General features: G+C 36.4%; 1 protein-coding gene across 1 annotated transcript in view; it reads right to left on the bottom strand.

The window, feature by feature from the left end:
* Positions 1-13420: 13420 nt before the first annotated feature.
* The window catches only part of Pik3c3 (phosphatidylinositol 3-kinase catalytic subunit type 3), a 121833-nt gene continuing 110745 nt past the window's right edge, over positions 13421-24508 (bottom strand). The window contains exons 24-25 of the mRNA XM_046428417.2: positions 22335-22460; positions 13421-14492 (exon numbers count right to left, since the gene is read on the bottom strand). Coding sequence (XP_046284373.1) covers positions 14478-14492; positions 22335-22460 — 141 coding nt within the window. The 3' untranslated portion in view covers positions 13421-14477. The remainder of the gene's footprint in view (positions 14493-22334; positions 22461-24508) is intronic.

Raw genomic sequence — 24508 nt, 5'->3', positions numbered from 1 at the left:
GAGATCTGAGCCCAGCTTTTCTTTTCTCACTCAGTTTCTCCTGTGGTTCAGCTTCCCCAGCAGCCCATCCCTGTAACTAAGTGCTAAAGAGAAGAGGCTCCAGGTAAGAACTCTGTGGGTCTCTGGTAGACAAGAGAGTGCTCAATAAACTGGTTCAGTCTTGGAAATCCATGGGATGATAGAAGGTTGGTATGTGGCTTCCGAGGGTAAGTAAAGGAGTCACTGCTCTGTTGGGGCCAAAAAATACATACAAATTTCTCATGGATCAAATGTCATGGGAGAAAGAGCTGGCCTACAGCCAAGTTAGATCCCATGCAAAAAAAAATATCTGCCAGGAAGGGTAACATGTCCAGGAGAACATCTGTGATCTAAACTGTCAAGAAAACAGAAGGGCAGGGCAGTGCCTTTGGGGAAGTCATGGGTGTTATATTCCTTAACAGAGACCCCTAAAAAGCCTTCTGGAGAGAGAGAGCCTCAGGCACACACTGGATGCTAACATCAAAGCTATCCCTGAGCAGAGCTGTTCACCTGGTGCCTTCCAGGTCCCTTACTTCTCCTTCACCAATTCTCTACCTTTGAAGGGTGGGAAATCTACCTTAGAAAGATGGCATATGACAGGCGTACAAAGAAGTCAGATGATGGTCCCGCCATCCCCTTCACCAGTCATAGGGCTCCTGCCTGCATCCTGTCCACCTGTGGGAAGGGGAGCTTCTATAATTCTGGGCGAAGCTGGGATTGTGACCAAGTATTAAAATTGAAAGTGTGCTCTGTGCTTAAAACAACGTCAGGAAACTTTATTACCTAAACATGAAAACCCATGAGATTCATCAAATTTCCATCTCAGAGCAGCAGAGGAATTAACCACAGATCAAGTCTGAAGGAGTTGAGGGGGACAAATGAAGTAGCTCTCCTGATTGCACCTAAGAATTCTGCTTGCTCAGTATTGCCACTTAGAGCTTGCACTAATAGACCCCGAGTCACACAGCAAAGAAGCTGCAGGGCTGGGACAACACTGTTCCCTAGTCATGTCCTTCCCTTTTGTGATCTATAGAGAGAGCAAAAGCAGATCAGACTTCTAGCCACCTGAAAGCACTTGTGAAATATTCAGAAAAACTTAATTACTAGAACTAAGGTAAGCATGAAAAGTGGATTCTACTTTTCTGCACAAATACTAGATAAAGGGAAGTCCAGAGACTGTAATCATTGCTTCCAGAAGGGATTAACATCAACTTGGCATTGACTCAAAGCTGTAATTCCTAGAACCCATGCTAATACCATTCTTAATTTCTTAATTATTAATGTGTGCTTATCCTTTATTTTCATAGTTAAATTTCAAATTCCCTACAGTAGCCCTGCAAGATAATTGAAAATGAGCAAGGGCACAACAGCACAGTTAAGAAACAAGCCCAACGAGCAGATTATCACACATACCAGCCAGAGGAAATCTCCGAAATGGAAAATAAGAGAGCAAAGAAACCAGGAAGAATGAAGGAAACCTATTACTATAGGTTTATCAGAAAAGTTGCCTCTGAGAGGGTGAAACTGTGCCTGAGACTTGGAGAGTGGGAAAACAGCTATGCAAAGAGCCAAGGAAGGGCAAGTCTGGCAGAGGGGACAGCATGTGGAAACGGCACTGAGGTAGGAAGGAGTCAGGCACATAGAGGGAGATGATTCCAGTGTGACTGGAGAACAAAGGGAGGAAATAGATGAACTTACAGAGGCCAGTGGGGCCTGGGTGCTGAGGCCCTGGTAGGTCATGGAATGAACCACTTTAGTCCAAGTGTGTGGCAAAGCTTGAAACGCTTTTAAGCACAGTGTTGTGACCTGATTAACATCTTCTTAAAGCCACCAGAAGTGCTTTCTGGAGAACAGACTGGAGGAAGGCAAAAACAAAAGATTCTTTTGAAGTCCATTGCAATCCTCCTGGTGGTGACAACATTGTTTTAAAAGGAGGAGACTCAGAAGGAGCCCTGGAGAGATAGGAGACCTACGTCTGCCATGTTTTACTAGAGTGGCAAAACTGTAGGGTAGCCACCAGTGTGGGAGTGTAGGATGTATTTTGGTGGTGGAAGAAAAAGAAACTGGGGGGCTGGGGCTGTAGCTCAGTGGTAAAGCACTTGCCTCATATGTGTGAGGCACCATGTTTGATCCTCAGCACCACATAAAAATAAATATACTGTGTTCATCCACAACTAAATATATATATATATATATATATATATATATATATATATATATATATATATATATATAAAGAAACTGGGACTTTGGGGTTAGTGTGAATATAATGAATGAAAAGAGCAAAGAATCAAATTGAAGATGATGATCTCTGGCATAAAAAAATGGTGGACAGTGGTGCCGTCTACCATGATGGAAAAGACTAGAGAAGAGCCAGCTTGGTCGTGGGAGACAGGGGGCTCCATTGGATAATGTGTTAATTTTGAGATCCTGGAGGTGGTGATGAGGAATGTCAGCAGTTGTTCATGAGTCTGGAATTTTGAGATAGAGATATAATTGGAGAAGTCACTGTTACGTAGATGGTATTCAATAGCAGAAGAAGGGATGGAATTATGTCAGGATAGAGTGTAGAGAAGGAAGAAAAGGTCTGGCAGAGGAGGAGGAGACTCAGAAGGAGCTGTTAGAGAGGTAGGAGAAAAACCCAAGAGTGCCATGTCAAGCAGATGATGAAGGTAGAACAGGTAGGAACATAGATCGGCCAACACCCTTGAAAGCCTCTGAGAAGCTGATTAAGGTGACAACAGAAAGATACTCTCCACACCAGGGGAATTGTGCCCTCAGAAATTACTATCGAATGGGAGCTTTTCACTGACAAGCACTGTGATGGTCAGCTTGACATGAGACTGTATAGGCAGTAATTCCATCATTCTGTCAAACATGTGTTTGATGTTGCTCTGAAAGTGTTTGTGGATGTGATAAGGTTCTCAATCAGCTGACTCTAGGAAATGGAGCTTATCCTAGATAATTGGATGGACCTGATTCAATCATATCTCTTTGAAAGCAGAACCGAGGTTCTCAGAAGAGAAATTTTTGAAACAAGATTTCTAGCCTACCCTTCCTGGTGGCCTGCCTTACACATTTTGGACTTAGTTCACCAGCCCCTTCAGCAGTGTAAGTCAACTCCTTGCAATAAACCTAATGTAGACTTTAAGTAGTTTAGTTTCTCTTCACCCTTCCTTTTTTTTTTCTGGTTTTCTTTCAATTTCCTTTTTTTTTCTTTTTCCTGATTTTAAAACAAGTGCTCCTTATTCATTTAAAAGGATAAAAAATTAAGAATATGTGTGTTTTTTTTTGATTCAATGAACTTCAGATTAAGATGGAAAACCAGAGGCCATACATTTTATTCCACTGTTTCAAGAAAAAAAATTGAAGCTCAGAAAGGAAGGCTCAGAGTTATGCACATGGGAGGCAGAGCCACTCTAAAGCCACTCAGGGCATGGAGTCCTCGTCTTCTCATTGGCCCAGTTGGATGGTTTCTGGGAGACCAGAAGCACATCAGTAACCCCAGAATGCTCAGAGATCTATGAATGCCATAGGTTTGAAGTATCTTAAAATTCCTTTGAAATGAAGTAGATAGTAGATACCTAGATCAGAGGGAGGGTTTTTGATGTGGAAACTCTTGTATACCAGATGGTCTGAGTTATGGCCCATTTTTCTTTGAATTCTTAGTTTTCCATAATAAAGCCATGACCATATTAAGCTCCTTTACCGCTGAGATTTATTGCTTCTTTAAGAGTTTGTCAAAGTTCACCTCTGTTTAGGAGGCTTTCCTGCTTTCTCTTCTCCCCTATTAGGGTTCCCTTTCTCCTGATTCCTGTGTGTGTTGTGCAATTTGCTAGTCTTTCTAAATGGTTGGTATTGCAAAAGCAGATTGTAAGATCTTTGAGGATAAGATCCTAGATACATATTACCAGGTATCTAAGAAAGTCTTGATTCACATTGCGTCTTCTTTTGCTCATGATTATAGCCTCTAATGCAGCAGAAGCCTATAGGGAAGCAAATGCTCCATTACCCTACTGCCGCCTTAAGGTGGCTCACACATGCTCAGGAATTGAAGAGGGAGGGGGATGTATGATTGAATTTGGACCACATAGTTCTAGGACTGAGGAATGAACCTAGGGGCAGGGTCTCGCTAATTACTCACCTACGCTGACCTTGATTTGCCATCCTTCGGCTTCAAACTTACACATATCTGGGATTCAGATGTGTGCTTTGTTTGCTAAGAATGGGAACAATGTTCATAGAGAGTGCCATGATGGGGCTGCTGAGGGACTATGGATCGCAAAGTTACAAATGCAAACTACTAGATGGAAGGTTTGAATCATGTTTACTGATTACGTTTACTGGGGAAAAGGAAGGTGACCTCCATGACCTGAACTTTGGCTTTTCCAGACCTGATGCACAGAGCCAAGGATGAGAAGGAACAGGATGGGACGGAATGCAGTGACCTGAAAGAGGGCAGAGGGAACTCCTCACCCATCCTGATGAAAAGAGAAGTGTGAAGCCCTGCTAACAAATAACCAACAAAAACAGCCCCACAAATAGGAGCAGTTTAACAATGTACTCAGGAGCTTGACCTTCACACAAGGGGGCTCTTGCCAGCAAAGTAGGGGTTTGGGGTATGGAGTACAATTCCGAGGCCAGACTTTCGGAGCTTCACCTGCGGGGCTTACAGAGTGGGCCTGACATAGGTGTTTCTCCATGAAAACAATGATAGCAAAAATAATGTCTGAAGAAGCACCAGAGTGGGCACATACAATGTCTCCCAAGGGCAGGCACAAAAGCGAGGACCTACACAGGACTGAGTTTTGGAAAATGAGAGGGTGTGTGAGTGGCCAGGCAAGGAAGTCTGGGGTCTCATCACAGTTAGAGATGCCAGCTTTGTTGACTCACTAACTTAGCAAAGCTGTGTTGTGACTGTATCATGTGCTGCTAAAATATTACTGTATATTTCAGATTTGTGTAATCTTATCATAAACCCATCACTACAAATTCTTGAATCTGAAATTCTACTTTTCCTGTAAATAAGTGCTCCTCTGTTCTTCCTAGCCTATGACTAGAGAAGTGACCCCAAAGTAAATAATTTGTGAAACTTTGGCACTAATTGATAATTCAAAGATTTTTTTAGAACAAAATTTATACAATCATCAGTTCCAAAAGATATTGATTTAAAGATGGTGCCAATGTTTCAAAATTTTAGCTTTCCTTTAAGAGAAAAAAAATTCACAGAACTATGTTGTTAAGACTTCAATTCTTCTGTGGTTAGTTACTTTGTTCGGATTCAGTCTACAAACAGTTGTCACTAGAATCTTATTTTTTTCCTCTGTTTGAACCTTCTAAGAAGCAAGTTCAAAATAACTATCTAGAATCTTTTTTCTTATGCAGCAACATTAAGCAGCCTAGATAATACAGATTCTGCAATCTCTTGCTTTCTGATCCCTTTTATCAGTCATATTCAGCCCACTCATTTCTCAGGTTCTTGGAGAGGGCAGCTGGCATCTGGATACCTGATGATCCTTGGCCTTTCCTCCTCTTCTTTCAATGTCACTTCTGTTTTCCAAAAGTCATTCTAGATGACTGGCTTCAAATTATCTTTGTGTTTTGTATTTTTCTCAAAGTTAAGAACAGGGTAACAAAGGCAGTGGTCTTCATCTAATGGGGAACATATTCCTCATTTTACTTCTTTTCTTGTGGACCTGATGAAGTCCCAGGTCTCCCCTGCCAGAGTGTGCTAACCCGTCGCCAGAGCATTGAGTCCATCAGAACTGAGGCAGAATTTAAAAATCAGATATATGTATATTTTTAAATCTGGCTGTTCAATAATTTCAGTTTCTTACCCCAAAGTTGTATATTTCTACTGATATCTCATTTGAAATTTCCTTTCAAAATACAGTTCATCCTGAGTTTAAAATACTACCAGGAAACCTCTGCTCACTGTTTCTCATTCTTGTCAACCCTTCATACAAGATACTTTGTCCTGAATTGAAGGTTTCTCCTGTGCCATTGCTCATTCCCAGCAAGATGTCCCTGTCCCCTCCATTACCCAGCCCTTCTGTCTTATAGCATTGGTTATTTTTAGTTATTTTTTAATTGTATTTTTTAATGCTTAGGATTCTCTTATTATTAGTTGCTTATTACAAAAGTTATGTATTCTCATTATTAAAACATCTGAAAACGGACAGGCACAGTAATATGAAGAATATCCATCCTGCCCATAGGCCAGTCACCTTCTGATAGTACACTGGCATGTATCTCCTTTTTGACCTTTATTTATGTGCATGATATTATTTTCTATTAAAATGGGATTATGCTATCTGTTATGTTCTATAAACTACTTTTAATTCATTCAATAAATTCATCAGTTTTTGGAAAGATTGGGCCAACTTTACCCCATTACAAATAATACCAAATCAGAAAAAAAATTTTAAAAAACCAAAAAAGAATAAAACCACACAAATCTGAAAAGAAAGAAAATGCTTAAAGCCTATTAAAAAGTTATAAAAACTACCCTTCGGGTACCACAGTTACCAATACTAGAAAATCCTGGCTAAAAAGAGATTTTTGATTTTTTTTTTTTTACACCAAATCTAAATTGCTTTCAGCTCAAAATACTTGAGACTTCAATGTCGTAGGGGGCTCCCACTGGCTCCAGTAGGCCTCCTCCAGATTTCCCCCTTCCATACACCATGCAACTTGAGGGTGATTTCAGACTTACCATGTTCTAATTTGCTCCTATTGCTTCCTTTTTTTTTTTTTTTCCATTTTCATTTTTGTTTTAACTATCCTAAGTTGAGGTGTTCTGCAGTGGCAAGTGCTCAGTAAATGAATGAGTTAATAAAAACGACTAAGGTTGCATCTAATAATTAGGAGACTACTATACACTATGCTTGGAGTTTGAGACTTTTTTTTTTTTTCCCTGATCTGGGTCTAGTTCCCAATTACATTAGTTAGGAGTCTTTCAGGTAGGGTGGTAGAAACTCCATTCAATTTAGCCTAAGCAAAAAAAAAAAAAAAAAAGAGTTTTTAATTTCCTGATGTAACTGGAAAGACCAGGAAGGTACTGCAGTCATATATAGATCAGGGATTCCAGTGACTCTTCTTTTTCTTTATCTCTCTTCTGCTTATGACTTTAAACAAATGAAAATTTCTCTGATACGGTAAAGATGTTTTATACAACCTGTGGAATGCTTTAGTATCTGATGCATTTCAATGGCAACATTCATTTTTAATCACAATTAAGTGTTCTCAACTAAGCAAAATATATGTAACTGAGATATCTGTGAGAGTTAACTTTAGGATATAGTGAGAAAGAAAAGCATATAAGAAGTTACCCTCTCTATCATAAAACCCCCATGAAGTGCAACATCAACATATGTTTTTGAAGCCCCAAAGAAAGTTAGAATATAGGAAAGGAGTAATGTATGTGAAGACTTTCACAACTCCTATCATTCTTATCACAGTGGGCAGGAATGGGCTTGCAAAATAAGATCATTAGAAAAGTAGAATCAAGAATATGTCACTTCATTGCTAAGATCAATTACATATGTGCCAAGAAATTGAATTGGCTGAGCCCCTCAGCAGAGCTGTTACCTACTGGCTGAAACACAGAAGAGGACCAGCCACACTGGTTAAACATTTGAACTGTGGAAGAGACAGTTTTTCATCATTCCAGGCAGCTTTTGGAGTTTCCCATGTCATGCTGAGTGAACCTGTTTCTTACCTCTAAGCAATTTGCACACTCTAGAAAAGGGAACCATGCTCAATGACCTTCCATTTTACAATGGAAGAATCGCTCTCTTCTATTTAAGGTAAATTTCTCTGCTAGGAGTGACATGCCTTTCATCTTCTTGGGAATTACCCTCCTTTACTTACTGTTCTCCTCGAATTATTTGTGATGGCTATAGTATCTTCTATGTTTAAAATACATACACACATATACACACACATATACAACATATAGTGTGTATACACACATAGACTCCCTTTGTCTAATATCCTCTACTAGTTGTCCCCTATCTGCTCATGCAATAGGCAGAAAAGAGATGTCCATAATTACTGCCTCCGATCCTTCAGGTGGAGCCATACACTTACTACAACCCACTTGTCTGCTCTGCCTCTGCTCTGTTCCACATAAGTTGACATTGCCATCCATCTTCCTTCAAGGAACTTAGTCTAATAGGAGACAAAGCTAACGTTACTTTGCCAAACCAATGGTTATCTGTTGGTTCTCAAATTCTCAGGCTCTTGGTAACATTCTGCTGACCAACTTTTTATGTCAAACATTCCTAGTTGACCCGAGTCACTGCACACCTATACATTTTTCCTACTTCTTTGGCCATTCCATTCTTTGCCTACTCCTTCTCCCTAACCAAACTCGAAGCACTAAAATTTCTCACATATCAGACTTGTGTACCTTCTGTACCTTTCTCCCTAGGTTACCTTACCAATTTTTTAAATAAACGTTATACTGAAATATGATTCACATATGATAATAGTGATATAACCATTACTATTATTTTACTTTGTAATATTTTCATAAACCCAAAAGGAAATTCTATACACACTAGCACTCACTTCCTATTCCCTCTTCCTCCCCATCCTTTGGCAACTACTAATCTATTTTTGTCTCTATAAATTGCTTACTCTGGACATTGCTTATACACAGTGTCATAGAATACATGGTCTTTTGTGCCTTCTTTCACTTGGCATGTTTCCAAAGTTCAAATATCTGGACTTCATTTTTTAATTAACAAATAATTTCTATTGTATTATATACCACAGGTGTTTCTGCATTCATCAGTTAGTGGACATTTAGGTTGTTTCCACTTTTTAGTTATTGCAAACAGCACTGCTATAAACATTTAAGTATGAAGGTTTGCATGGATAACTGTTTAGTTTGTGTGTCCCCATCACTTTCTTTCTTTCTTTCTTTTATCATTTCACTATTATTTGGGTTTCTATTAGGTAAGAGACTATAAAGGAGGTAAAATGCTATTGCTACTCAATTGCTTGTGGAACAATAAAAAGTACTTCAGCAAATTTCTCAGATTTAATTACATATGCTATTCTTATCCCTAGTCTGACAAGCTAGAAGTTGTCTATTTAATTGAACTACTACAACACAATCTTTAACAAAAATGAATATCTCTTCATTTTAGTTTTGACATTTCAGAGCAATAAAAGAACATGAATAAACCTTGCTGAATGTTATTTGAAAATTTAAAAAATGAAATTCAATAAAATATAGGATGGGTTATATCCTAATAAAAATGCACTTGGCTCCTTACAAAGTATAATATTATACAAATGTTTGAGAATATTATATTAATACTGTAGTAATAAATATCTCACAATGACAGTTTAATTATAGATTACTGTCACATTAAGAAACCATAATAAAGCCAAGTTAACATTAACTGTCACTTTAGTGGAAATTCACAAATGTGGACAAGTATTCGATTAAAAGTACAAGTATTCGATTAAGCAAATTAAAAAAGCAAACTACCTTAGTTTAGTAAATCACTACATTGCTTTAGCAGAATAAAGATACTTCCAGCTCTAACAGAAAAGACCTTCAAATGACCCCAAACAAAATATATATGAAAATGTCTCAGTTAAAAGTTCAAATAATCTTTGCAGTTGTAGTCCAAGGTACTTGTCAAAAATACTTCCACTGACTGTTAGGGAAAGGGAAAGGGGTCAGAGGGAAGGGGGAAGAGAGGACAAGAGGTTAGTAGAGAGGGTGGATACAAACTATAATATATGTGTGCATGGAAATGCCACTGTGAAATTATACTTATTTGTATAATTAATATGATTGAATGATGATAATAAAAATTCCTCTCTAAAAATAAAAAAAATCATGCAAACTAAATATATAGGAACCAACTAATATGCCTGATGGAATGTACAGCATTCTTCATACCACATACAGAAAACAAAACAATTAAAAGCTAAGGAAGATCTTCCTTGGCATGTTGTGAAACTATTTCCACCAAAACACACACACACACACACACACACACACACAACCCTCTAAAAAGCTGTTGGCTTTAAACCTTTAAAAACAAGGTTATACATTATCGCTTGTAGTTTACGTACTTCTAGCCAGATATCTCTCATATTCTTTAAGAATTTTTGCCATGTTCTCCTCCCCATCTTCATCAAGTATTCTCTCATATTTATTATCAGATTCCTAAAATATTGATTTGGTGATTATATCCTCATGTATAATCTGAATTATTTTAAAGTCCTCAGCAAGAAAAGCCTTTTCTTTTTTATTCAGGGATCTTTGTGCAGGAACTTCAGAACTGAAAAAAATTAAAGAACCAATCACAGCCATTACTTGAGTCACCTGGAATTTTTCCATTTACACACTGCATTTCTTCTAAATGGTTTTGCACCTGATACTCTTTCCTTCCTTCCAACCTACTTAACATTCTATGCACCTCTAAATTTCAAATCCTTGAGAAACGTCAGGATTTGGGTTAAATCCTGTTCAAGTCTTTGTTAGCACTTCATGTTAAAACATTCACCAGACCCAACCTTAAACTCAAATGTGGAACTTAGGGGCTCGCCAAGATCTGAAAAACTCAGTTCAACATCTTGCTAATATTTTAGAACAAGTTCACATGCTTCTTTATCACTGAATGAAGGAAACATTCTTTAAAATAGTCAACTCAAACCCAGTAGTTTCTTGTTTGTTTGTGGTCCTGGGGATCGAACCCAGGGAAACTCTACCATTGAGCAACATCCAACCCATTCTTTTTTTAAATTTTGAGACAGGGTTTCACTGAATTGCCCAGGATGGCCTCAAACTTGCCAGCCAGATTGCTGCGATAATGAGCGTGTGCCATCATGTCCGACTTTTTTTTTTTTTTTTTTTAAGTTTGGACTGTTATATTTCTGCTCTTTGCTCTATTTTGCAATCTCAAAGTTTCTGAATTGTTAACTCTATATCTCATATTGAGGCTTAAATAATGCATCACACTTCCATTATAGATCCTGATTCCTCTTAGCAGTTAGATTTGCTATTGAGTCCTGGGACTAGTCAACTATTTATGATCTTGGTGGCTGCGGGAGGGTAGATTCCTCTCCTTCCTGGGCTTGGCTAGGTGGGTCCTTACCATTGTGTTTAGCAATGCTGTAAAATCTGGAAGCATGTAAGATGTCAGGGCAGAGAGGGCAGGGAAATAGCCAGGGGAAGCAGGTGAAGACCCAGAAGAGTCCAGACTGAAGCTGCAGCCAGGGTAAGGGGACCTGCAGAATGTGCCCATGCAGAGGTAGAGCCCGACCAGTTCTCCACATTTGTCTGCTCCGGGCTGGATAGAAAGTCAGTTTTTTTTTTAAAAAAAACTGGCTCTAAAACACATTCAACACATTCACCATGACTTTTAGCCAATGTAGAATTGTGCAACCATTACCCAAATCCACTTTTAGAAAAATTCCCCAATCCTTTAAAGTTCCCTTAATACCCCTTTCCAGTCTATTCCATTCCCACCCTCAGCCACTTGCATTCTCTGATTTGTATCCTGCCTTGAAAGATTCCCATTTTAGAAAGCAACTTAACAATATGTGGTCTTTTTTGTCTGGTGTGTCTTTAAAATATTAATACAATATTTTTGAGGTTCTTCCAGATTGTTATAGTATCTATCAGATGTTTGGTCCCTTTTCCTAAATAACACTTGATTAATCTTCACATTAATTTTTAGCCATTTACCAATTGATGGTTTTAAGTTGTCCCACTTTTTGAGGCTACCATGAATCATGCCAAGAACATTTATATGTTAAATCTTTCATGTGGACATGTTTTCATTTTTCTTCTTGACTAAATACCAAGAAGTAGAGCTGCAGTATTATAAATGAAATAGTTTTTTTTTTAAAAAAAAAACAACAAACCTAGATCTTTCGATTTAAAGGGGATCTTTAATCAAGAATCTAAGGGAGAATACAGCTTTCCAGTCAAAAAGGTGTTAAGTAAGAAAGAAGCATCTCCATAAAAGACAGTGGCTACAGTTTTGCTGAGAATGTTTTGGCTAAAGATGGTAAGCCCACATCAGAAAAAACAAAACAAAACAAAACAAAAAAACTGACTCATCAATCCATATTTTTATTGCTTAAAACAATATGGACTGGGGGATTACTCCCAGGGAGCAGAACTAAAACCTAGGCAAGAAACACTTCCTACCCGCAGAGGTGAGGACCCTGGCAACATCTGTCTGATAAGAATTAAAATTCTAGAGAACCTTGATTACTGCAAGGTTCCTACTCTTCCCTTCTGAGGGATGTGGAGGCCACAATGCTTATTTTTCTTTTTAAGTTTGCATGAAAAAAAAAAAAAAAGGTTACTCGTGATCAATCTTCCTTACTTGTTTTCAGTGTTTAGATTCTGAATTTCGTATTAATGCAAAATTTACTTACTGAGCCCTATTGGGGACATACCACCTAGTATCTACGCTGTGTTATGGAGTTTAAATCAATAAAATGATACAATTTTGCCTAGCAATGAATTAAATAAAACAGGGTCTGCAAATAATGGCCAGATTCATTCTGGCCATGCCTCATTGTTTATATGCTTCTGTAGCTGCATTTCCATTATATTATAACAGCAGAGATGAACTGTTCCTACTGAGATCAAGAGATCATGTGCTTCTCAAAGAGGAAGATATTTACCATGTTGTCCCTTTAAAGAAAAGTCTGCAATTCCCTGAAATAGAAGATGCAAGTATAACAATAATGTCCAACTTTACTAAATAGCAATTAAAAACAAAAATTTCAGAAGTCCAGAAGTAGAGATCTTTTTCAACAGGGCTATTAGGAGAAAACTTTTGGAGGAGGTCCCAGTAGAAGAGAGACCAGAAGAACAAGTATGTGGTAGGTGTAAAAGCTTCCAGGCCAAAATAATATATATAAATATGTGAAGAACAGAAACAAAGGAGAGGATGGAACTTACCAATTAGTTTAAGTATAAACTCATTTTAAGATGTATAAAAGGCTTTTTGTCTTTTACCATTTTTTTAAATATGCATGTACGTTATGAACAAATCATATTCCATACACCTGTAGGATGTCTCTTAATTATATGCCTGCTTTCCAGCTGGTAACCTCATTCTAAAGAGGCAAGCTCAAGAATTTTGTGACAAATAAATATTATAATTAATGCAATTTTCAGAAACTATTCTATAATTTAACCTTCATCTTTCTTGCCATTTGATACTTTAATATTTATTCAGCACCAAAAAAAAAAAAAAAACGAAATATTCTTTTTCTTCCAAGACAAAGATGTATGACTATGTAACTTCTATATGAAAACATTATGTTGCTCAGATAATTTGTGTAATGTTAGGATGCATTACATTAACAAGTCTAGGTGAGCTGTCTTAAAAACCTTTGAAAATTCAGCTTGCATCAAAAAAGAATTTATTGCAGAAAGATCACACTGTCTTACATGAGTGTGTAAAAATCTCTTATTCTCAATATGAAAATCTGCATCATATTACCTTCTGTCCAGTTACAGATAACTATACTTCCACATTCTACTTTACATAATTACAACTTAGAACTGTGAGCTGTATCTAAAAATGAAACAAAAGACAACATGGCTCCCCAAAACACAACATTTATAAATAGAGAAAATGAGTACCACTTTGAAGTATAAATTTCTTTTTCCCACACCTCTAACTGTCCCATCTATAGGCTTCAGCAACGTTCCCCAGGAACTGAAATGGCTCCTCAGCTTATCCTTGTACACAGCTTGGTGGCCTTCCATAGCTTCTTGTACTGCCTACAGCAATGGTGAGCAGGGACAGGGGATGAAGAACACAGGGCCGATGCTTGAACCCACACATTACCAGCACCACTGGGAGTTGGTGGGATCCCACCCCCTCCACCCTTGAAAATAGAGGTTTTCTACAATCGGTTCTTCAAGGGTAAAGAATGAGCTATAATGTGTAAAACTTTTAATTTTTTTAAATAAAACTTTATGCAAATTATAGAAAACCAAATAAACAGAAATGGTAGAACAGGAGAGGTAAATAAAAGAGAGAGAAAAGGAGAAAGAAGAAAAAATAAACAACTTCTAAAAACAGAAATTAATCCTAATTCATATAACTCTGTCCTAGTGCAAAATATGAGAAAAAAAATGACATTTTAAACTTATAGGTTAAAATGTTTTTTACTATTTCAACATGAAATTTCTCAAATTATGTACATAATTCTGGAATAAGGTCCTCACTTCTTATTAACAAGCACATATTAGAAAAAAATATATACAATATTTTAACAAGTTCTTTAAGATCATATTTAAGCAGTGACATTCAAGGAAACGGAATTCAGGCATTGAGTAACATTTAGGAAGCGCTCTCTTCATTTTGTGTTATTCTGAAGTCTTCATTATATACGGGATGCTTCTAATGTGGTTTTCTTACTGAGTCATACATCTTCATAGGGCAAACTCAGTTTCATTTTCTCCAATACTACAAAAATTAAAAACAAACAAATTGAAAATAATTTATTCACTGTTCATGAAGATAAACAGAAGTCTATACTTACAAAAATATTTCTATTAATATAAAAAGTGAATAATTTACTTTGCTAAAAGCTTTTACAGAGGATTTTAATTTACCACAGTGTACAGGGTTCCTGAGGCTTAACTTAAATACTTGAGGGAGGAGCTGTTTGCTGACTGTAAGCTCAAGATGACCCAATTACTATATGAGAAATATGAGAAAAAACTGGATTGTGTGGTGATCAGATGATTTATACTATAACTAGTGTCCTTACTTCTTGATGCCACATAATTTAGACAGGCTCTAACAACCTGTAGCTTATTACAGAGTTCAGCCACTTCATTCCACAAATTATCTGGAAGCCAAACCAAAGGAAGTAGTTCTGAAAGAAGAAAAGCAGCCAAGTGAACAGTTGATTTGGGGTAAATATGGCAATATGTTCAATATTAGGATATCAAGTAGAAAGCAAAGAAACAAAGATTTCTTGGTCTGAGTGAAGAAACAGTGATTCACACCCCATGCACCCTTTTGTTGTGTCTATGAACTGTACCTCATTATTCTGCTCAAAAAAAAAAAAAAAAAGTGAAGGGGGAGAAAAATCTCACTGACATGTATGTGTACACATACCCGTGCATGTGTAAAAATGTGAAAAATACAAAGATGTTGACTGATTTCAATCTCGTACAATTTATAGTAGCAATTCTAGAAAGAATATGGCAAGATTTACTTTTACAACTGTCATTTGTAATTTCAAAAGCAACTTAAGTATTTTCACTAAAAGCAATATGGGAGTATAAAACCATATACATTTATTTGGTACCTATATGTGCCAGGAACTGGTTTAGGTTCTGTGGAAGACACCTAAGATGCTTCAGACTAAATCATGAAGATCAAATCTGTATACACAGAAAGAACCATAAAATATGTACACGCACTCAAAAGTAGGGCAAATGGGTGGGCAACACATTCTGGAAAAGCACAAAGAGTACAATGCTGGTGGGGGCTGCAGGGTTATCAGGTCTAAGGAAGATAATCAGAGCTACAAACAGGCAGATAATCAGAGCTACAAAGGTTCTTTCTGAAGGCTGTTAGACAATGATAAAGGTTGAAAATGCAGGTAAAAGCCAAAGTGAAAATATCTACACTGACAAGCTAGAAGTCTAAGCTGGAAGCACTTGGGAAGCAAATAAAAACTGCATATGTGTATATGTACGTTTTTATGTGTGAGGGGAAAGAATGATACTGAACAGATGGCCTCTAATGTTTTTCTACAATATATTAAAATATCTGTATCCATGGAAAAGAATTAGTAATACTATGTAGCAGAGCTGGATCCAAATATTCAACTCCATCTTCATTTGAATAATTTTTATTTAAGTATTTAACATACATAAAAGTCAGGGGTTAAAAAAAAAACAATGACTATAAAACAACTTTGCTAGAAATAGTTAATGAAGCAAACAAGGGCGTGTCTTAAGTGTTTTAAGTCTTCCTTAGAGAAGATAAGGAAACTAAATTTGTTTGCATAAAAAATAAACTTCAGCACATGTTAGATGAAAATTATTAAGCACTCTAATATCTGCTGCTTCTATTACAATAATTAACCACTTGGATGGCTTTAACACTTGTCATGTGATGAATGGGTACTATGCAGCAGTGCGGACTACAGATCAAAGATGGGACATGGGGTCAGTGAAATTCAAGACTGTTTGTGGCCAATGTGAAAAATAAACGTTATACCATTTTATCATTTATCTCAGATTAACTGGTACTGGTGACTCCACTGTTTATTATATTATATTTTCTTGGCTATTAGAGCATTCCATTTTTTTCCATTTTGATAAAAAGATGAATGATTAAGGAAAGAAAAGAAAAAAAACATTAAAATTTACAAGCATGTTTTTAAAACACAATATTAACAATAAAATCTATTCATGTATAACAAATTAAAGCTTAGATGTATTATCAAGAAAAACATTACTTAGTGACTAACATATATTTTCAATATCACAGGTTTGGGTTTGAACCAGGAAACTGTCACCTTTTTGCTTCGTTTTTCTCACCTGTAAAACAGTTCTGGTGATGAACCTACTTTAAAAGAGTGGGGATTAAATACAGAGAATACACTTTATCTATTTCCCAGCACATTTAAATGTTCAACAGGCTACTGATATTTTGACTATTATTGTTTCTTAGTTGTTATTATTATTTTTAATTCCTCCTAAGATAAACCAAATAAATTAGAAACAGATATGAGACATGAGATGGTACAAAACAGATCTGTACTGAAGCCAGAATTAGGCAGTTAGGAGATAGGTAGATTGAGTCAGGTTGATCAATTTAAAGACATGCTTTGAGCGAGTCCAGAAAGCTGGAGACTACCCACTGAGGGACTGAAATGTTAATTCCTTCAGAGCCCTTCCTCCTCCCTAAGAACACACTCCCCAAAAAACAAAACAAAACTGTTGCTAAGGTAACCTGTCCCAGGAATTGCCTCTCCCTACAGGGAGTTATAAAGTTGTTAATTAATGTGTCCTTGGTTGCTCCATCCTGTGCTTTCCCCCCTTTAACACCATAGGTGGAAGTAAAACTTCTTGTTAAATGGATGGCAGTGATGTGTTTCTACTACGTTGATTTGGAAATTAGGTAAACTTTCTGAACTCAATCTGTTCTTACTGCTTTAGTTAGTTTACCAAAAAAAAAAAAAAAAAAGTATCTCTAGCTCTAATCTGTACAGATTCAATTAGTTAGATTCAAGGTGTATTAAGATAAATGGAAACCACAGCCTAGGCTCACTATCAGTCAGTGACGAAACAGGGAAAAGCAGAAATGGAAGAAACACACTGGAATGTGAGAGACTGCCACTGAAAAACCTATTTTATTGCTTTAAGTGACACAAACTATGTAACCTCTACCTTTCCAGTGCAGGCAAGACTATAAGGCCCTTTAAAGACCATTTCATTTAAAGAGTGAAGTTCTGGCATTTGCAGGTAAATGGATGGAGTTAGAGAAGATAAACTAAGATTAGAAGATTAGCTAAGTGAAGTTAGCTAATCCCAAATAACCAAATGTTCAATGTTTCCTCTGATATAAGGAGGCTGATTCACAGTGGGATAGGGAGAGGGAGCATAGGAGGAATAGAGGAACTCTAGATAGGACAGAGGGGTAGGAGAGGAAGGGAAGGGGCATGGGGTTATAAATGATGGTGGAATATGATGATCATTATTATCCAAAGTCATATATGAAGACACGAATTGGTGTGAATATACTTTATATACAACCAGAGGTATGAAAAATTGTGCTCTATATGTGTAAAAAGAATTGTAATTCATTCCACTGTCATATACAAAACAAAAATTTTAAAAAAATTTAAAAGAGTGAAGTTCTGATAATGTAATTTCAAAGACAATGACCCAAATAAGTGTTTTTTTGTTTAAAATTTATACCACTAATAGATGGGTGTTGCTAGGCAACGAATATTACAGTGTTTAATCTCTATACTTCCTAAGAAATTGCATGATGGAAGAAAATAAGCCTTTTCAGCATTTCAAATAATAGTAGTATCAGGCAATTTTTATTCTTCTTTTGGCATATAATTTCTTTTATGCTAAAATAACTATAGCTTTTGTTAACATATATCAACCTATCCTCATTTTTAAAACTTTCAGATTTATAATCCATAACAATGAACGGAAATGCACAAAAATTTTACAAATCAATTAGCAATTTTGCATTATTATTATAAATACTATGACAAAACCTAGATGTTGGACACAAGAATTTGAATGTGCATGTAATTTATTAATACTTAAACATTGTGTGTGTGTGTGTATGTGTGTTTTAAAGAGAAAATAAACTTCTCTTGAAATTAGATGAGAGAGTTGTGCCCCTATTATTTTGTAATTTAAAAAGACTTGTATGAAGCTAAGACCTTAACCTACTATCCCACATAGACTTTTAAGCTTAAGCAAATTCCAATGATACAAATATACTTAGGTTATTCTTATTTATTTTAATATTATTTCAGTTGTAAAATAGTATTGGCACAAGAAAGTCTAAACAACAGTATGAGCATTTTAAAACTCATCTCTAAGAATATGGAATTCTAGTAAAGAAGACCTGAATGTGATAAGAAACAACTTTTTATTTGATAGAGTCTTCTGATCTATAATATGGTGACTAAAACACATTTATATGGTTGAGGCCCAGAGACATAGGCAAACCAAGATCCCTCTATTATTCCTCCTCCAAGTAACAGTACAGCCAGCCCTCTTTATCTTTCTTTCTTTCTTTCTTTTTCTTTTTTTTTTAAATCAGGCTCTTTATCTTCTCTATCTTTAATACAGAGAATGAAGAACAATGGCCCTTTTATTCTTAAATCCAGATAGCAAAATAGATATCTTCTATAAAATTAACAATAAAATTTAAAAACCAAACCACTAAAATAAAGTATGTAACAAATTTAACAGAACTTGAAGACTCAAACTCAAGGCAAGGCATGTTAAAATGCCACACTTAATTCAAAGTACCAAAATGTGGCATTTTGAATTAAAGATACCACACTTAATTCCTTCTCTCTCTGCATATGCTATCCTCTTCTCCCATCAAGAAGTTAAAACTATTTCTTCTCCCTATGAATCCGGAGTATGCTTATGACTCATTTTAAGAGGCCTACCACTTTTGCTTTCCTATACTCTTGGGGAAGCCAGTCAGTGTGCTACAGAGCAGCTGCTTGGGCTAGACTACTAAAAGGTAAGAGAAAAAGTGGAAGGAGACCATCCCATGTGGAAGAGCACCAAGCTGCCAGATATGTAATTGAAATTGTACCTTCCAGACAAATTCAACCACCAGTTGAATATAGGTGAAAGACTGAATCCATCTGACATCACAGCAAAAGAACTGCATAGCTGAGGTCTGATTGAATTCCTGACTAAATAATTCTAAGAAATTAGAAATCACTATTGTTTTTTAAGCTAATGAGTTTGAAGTTGGTTATGTAGCTATAGAAAACTGAAATGAAGTACTAGGCAACACCAGTAATTTCAAATGTGAAGCTTGAGCTCTATTATACGTTGTGATATAAATAAAGGAGAAAAACTAGAATCTGAAAGTATGGCATGAGGAAAACCCATAAAGAGAACTTTGTACTGTTGTACTCAGGGATGAAGCAAGATTAAAGAGAAATGAACACCTGTGAAAGGCTTGCTATGAACATCCAAAAACGGAGAAGTTCAAAATTTCTGACCTCAACCATGGTGTTAACTAGCTGAGCTGAAAAGAAGAAAAATAAAATGTTTATATAAAGAAACAGAATTAACAGGATCATGTGGGCTGGGACTTACTAACACATAATATAGTATAGAATGGTCAGCAAGATACTAAAAATTAAGAGAACTGATTTAAAAAATGCTAAATAATGCCAGACATGATGGCACACTACTGTAATCCCAGTGAGGCAGAAGCCTGATGCAGGAAGATTAAAATTTCAAGGACAGCCTCAGCAATTCAGTAAGACCCTCAGCAACTTAGCAACATCCTATCTCAAAATAAAAATTTTTAAAATGGTCTGGGGATATACCTCAGTGGTCAAGTGCCCCTGGATTCAATCTCCTGCATCACAAACAACAAAACCTGGATGAGGGAATCAGTTTTAGTTCTGCCCCTTGTTAGGCACTTGATATTGGATAAGCCACTGCACCCTTCTGGGCTTTTTCCAATATAACTCTAACATACTCTGCTATGCTAGATAGAGACTGATAATCTGCTACTGGCGAACTCTATCATGCTATATGTAGATTCATATCCACAACTGGTTAAATGGTTGACTTAAGTCACTTCACTACTACTATCCGAGTTGTGTTTTAATCTCAATAAATGATTGGTTAGAATAAAACAGAAGTGCAACACTTGTAATAAAAATGTAGTCCAAATAGGTGTTAGGATAAGCTAACATTTAGAAGAAGAAATTCCTTTATGTTCATTTGATATTTTTCGAGTATACAAAGCATGTACTACTATGTGACTGACAGAAGATCAGCCTTCATGAATTTTGCATTTTAGGAGTTAAAAGGCAATCCAAATATAGAAAGCAAAACACAAGTACAACTCTTGAGATAAAAAGTACTAGGAAAATTCAGAGAAAGATGAATCAGAGTGGCATTAAAATAAATAGCTTTTGGAGGGTAGGTTGAATTTTGGTGGGCAGAAGCTTATAGCAGATGCATTATTAAGATGATAGACATTCCGAGCTAACGAAATAGCAGTAGCAAAGTGACTAGTAAGGTGAAATAAAACAAGATAGAGAAAAAGAATTGGGAAAGTAGCTCAGAACACAGCATTCTGGAAGGTTTTGAACTGCTAAAGATTGGACTTCACTATCAGGAAATGGGGAAAATACTAAGCATATTTAAATTTTAAAAAGCAAAGTGAAATATCATTTCGTCAAAATGTATCTGACTGGAATATTTTTAAGAATAAACATAAAAGTTGGGCATGATGGCGCGTGTCTATAATCCCAGCAGCTCAGGCGGTTGAGATAGGAAGAACATGAGTTTGAAGCCAGCCTCAGCAATGGTGAGGTGCTAAGCAACTCAATGAGATCCTGTCTCTAAATAAAAATACAAAATAGAGCTGGGGATGGGGCTCAGTGGTTGAGTGCCTCTGAGGTTCAATACCTCCCACCAAAAGAAAAGAATAAACATAGGAAAGCTCAAAAAGACTTGAATCACCAGAAATGGTGGCACATGCCTGTACCTCTAGTGGCTAGGGAGATTGAGGCAGGAGAAATGCAAGTTTGAGGCCAACCTCAGTATCTTAGCAAGGCCCAAAGCAACTGTCTCAAAATTCAAAGAAGTAAAAAAAAGGTTGGAGACATGGCTCAGTGATTAAGTGAACCTGGATTTAAGCCCAGGTAGCAAAAAAAAAAAAAAAGCAAAAGAGATGACAAATCTATTAGACACTGACTGGTGGTGATATCATAGACAGGTTTTAAGCTTGGGTGATTAGGAACATTATTTAGTGAATGTATGAAGTCAGGAAGGCATTCACAAGGAAAGCAGTCTAATTTTTCTATTTTGTTAACCATTTTCAGATCATCTGCATTATGAAATTCATAAATAAGGCAGACATTAAATCTGAATATCATCACAACAGGCTACTATTTAAAGATCTTCCCTTTCATATTTATATACATATATTCACATATTGCTAACAGTTAAGTATTGCGAGACCTTTATGGTGTGTGATGTGGATTGCTTTCCATGGATTCTAAACTCTTTAATTAGTATTTCAATGTTTATCAAAATCCAACAGAGGCTGAGCACGGTGGCACAGGCCTGTAATCCCAGAGGCTTGAGAGGCTGAGGCAGGAGGATAGCTAGTTCAAAGCCAGCCTCAGCAAAAGCAAGGCACTAAGCAACTCAGTGATACCCTGTCTCTAAATAAAATACAAAATAGGGCTGGGGATGTGGCTCAGTAGTCAACTGCCCCTGAGTTCAATCCCTAATAACCTCACCACTTCTCCCCTCAAAAAACTCAACAAATACCTAAGTCTCATTTGCCAAAGCTTCTACCGTACCCAAAATCATTCTCAAGAAATGGTATCTATGTAGGTGCCCCCCAATTTAGTCCATGCTAAGAAAAATAAATGATTTGAAGTTGATAATGCATGGAATATAGTCGCTTCAACTGGATGGCAAGATGCCATTGAGGCTTGACAAAACAACAGAGAAGATGTCAATCGGGAGGCAAAAAGTAAGGCTCTCCAAAGACTCTTGAGGGAGACAAATACACTGCCCTCAGAGAACTTACCTGGGCAAACTTGTGAATTTGTTCTACCACTGCAGCAAACAGAGCATGGACGCTTTCATCAATCAAACTCTGCATGTAATGCACCGCCTCTTCATCTGACAGGTCTAGACGAAATTTATCCTGAACCTACAAGATAATAGTCTTATTAGTCTTTTTAATGAAGAAAAACATATATATTTTTGAACAGATAGACTCAAACTGATACAGATATTATTAAAATATATCAGGAGTTATATCTATGCCAAATAAGAGATTCATAGCTTATAAAAGGAACTCTGAGAATCATTCTTAATGTGTATGGAAATTTACTGGAAATTATTCCTTTCAAAAATAGGAAAAATAATTCTTTTAATTCAACTTATACTTTTTTTTTTTTTACAAAAATTAGATGTAGAACTACTTTGTGATTCAAATTGCAACACATTAATTAATTATTCCCTTCACTTTATCTCTGTCGTTCACTGTGGAATGGATATATCAAGGCCAGTCTTTAACATGTCATAGGAACTATGTTAATCCCTGGCAAAATAAACTAAACCAGATCTTCTAAAATGTCTCCTTTTTTATTGCAGTTGCCAATAGCCCTGCAAAAAAGTACTTCAGTGATTTGTAGTTTCCAAAGACTAGGGAATTTTTTCTTTTAGTTCATATTTAGAGTTATAATTGATCTTCAATAGCTTTAACTACTAGAAAAATCAGTTTATGTGTATGTGTATGTATCTGTATGTATTTAAGTGATGATCTAAATATTAAACGCCAAAGTTCCTGAACAACTTTGTACAAAACTTTATGCAAAGTACTACATATGCAACATTTCATCTGACTCCTTCATGGCCTCAAAATAGATAATATCTCCATCTACGAGGTAAAGAAATGAAGAGAATTTATAAAGCCAAAACAGGGACCTTAACTCGCCATAAGTGATGCATGCTTATAGTCAATCTCACATCACTACAAATAACCATCACATCTTACTCTGTTCCCCTATTACAAATGATGGACATCTACTTCTGAAGAGCATATCAGGAGTAAATGGGATTTCCAAGTGGGTACAATGTGATCTACAGCAAGGCACTATGGTTTACATTTAATAATTCCAGTTACTCAGGAGGCCAAGGCAGGAGGATCACAAGTTCAAGGCCAGCCTAGATAACTTAATGAGACCCTGTTTCAAAATAAAGTAAAAAGGGATGTGGATATAGCTCAGGAGTAGAGCGCTTGCCTAGTATGCATAAAACCCTGGGTTCAACCTCAGTACCAGAAATTAAAAAAAAAAAAAAATGCAGTCCATATTGAGTATTTCCTTTTAAGTACAGGATCTAACTACTAGAAAGCTAGGAAGATGAAAAGATATACCAAAAACCTATAGTCATAGCTTAGTGCACTAGACTAGTATACACCATATAATTTGACAGCTCTGCAGCCTCAGAATAAGAGAAATAAAAGTAGATATAAAAAGTGAAGGGTAATTTGATGGAAGTGTGTATAAGGGTTTATATTCAATAACCTAATTCTTTCATTTCTAGATTCCAGATAATGACAACCATGTTATTTCAGCTTAATCCTTTGTTTTCATGATTTCTACTTAAGAGACAGCATGTGTGTTAAGAACATAAAAAATTACAGAGCCCGAGAATGAAAATAAAACTTTAGACCAATTTATTAAAGCTTATGTACATATTAAGTGTCTGAATTAGAAAAAATATGCTGCATGAAAAGAAAGTGCTCTTAAAACTAAATATGAAAACATTCTCTTTAAAGAGGTAAAATTTTAAAAAAAAAAAAAAAAGAAAAAAAAAGATCTAAAACTACTAACTGGAACCAGGAGAGTTGGCATACACCTGTAACCCCAGTGAACTGGGAGGCTAAGGCAGGAGGATAACAAGTTCAAAGACAGCCTCAGAGACTTAGGAAGGCACAAAGTCACTCAGCAAAACCCTGTCTCTAAATAAAATATAAAGAGGGCTGAGGATGTAGCTCAGTGGTTAAGTGGCCCTGGGTTCAATCCCCAGTACAAAAAAAAAAAAAAAAAAGGTCTAGGGGTTGGGGTTGTGGCTTAGCGTTAGAGCGCTCACCTGGCACATGCAGGGCACTGGGTTCCATCCTCAGTACCACATAAAAATAAATAAAATAAAGGTATTGTGTCCAACTACAACTAAAAAATTTTTTTTTTC

This window comes from Marmota monax, unplaced genomic scaffold (genome assembly GCF_021218885.2).
Source record: "Marmota monax isolate L192 unplaced genomic scaffold, Marmota_monax_Labrador192_F-V1.1 WCK01_AAM20220418_F8-fsc00031, whole genome shotgun sequence".
NCBI lineage: Eukaryota > Metazoa > Chordata > Mammalia > Rodentia > Sciuridae > Marmota > Marmota monax.
This window is presented reverse-complemented; position numbering and strand designations above follow the sequence as displayed.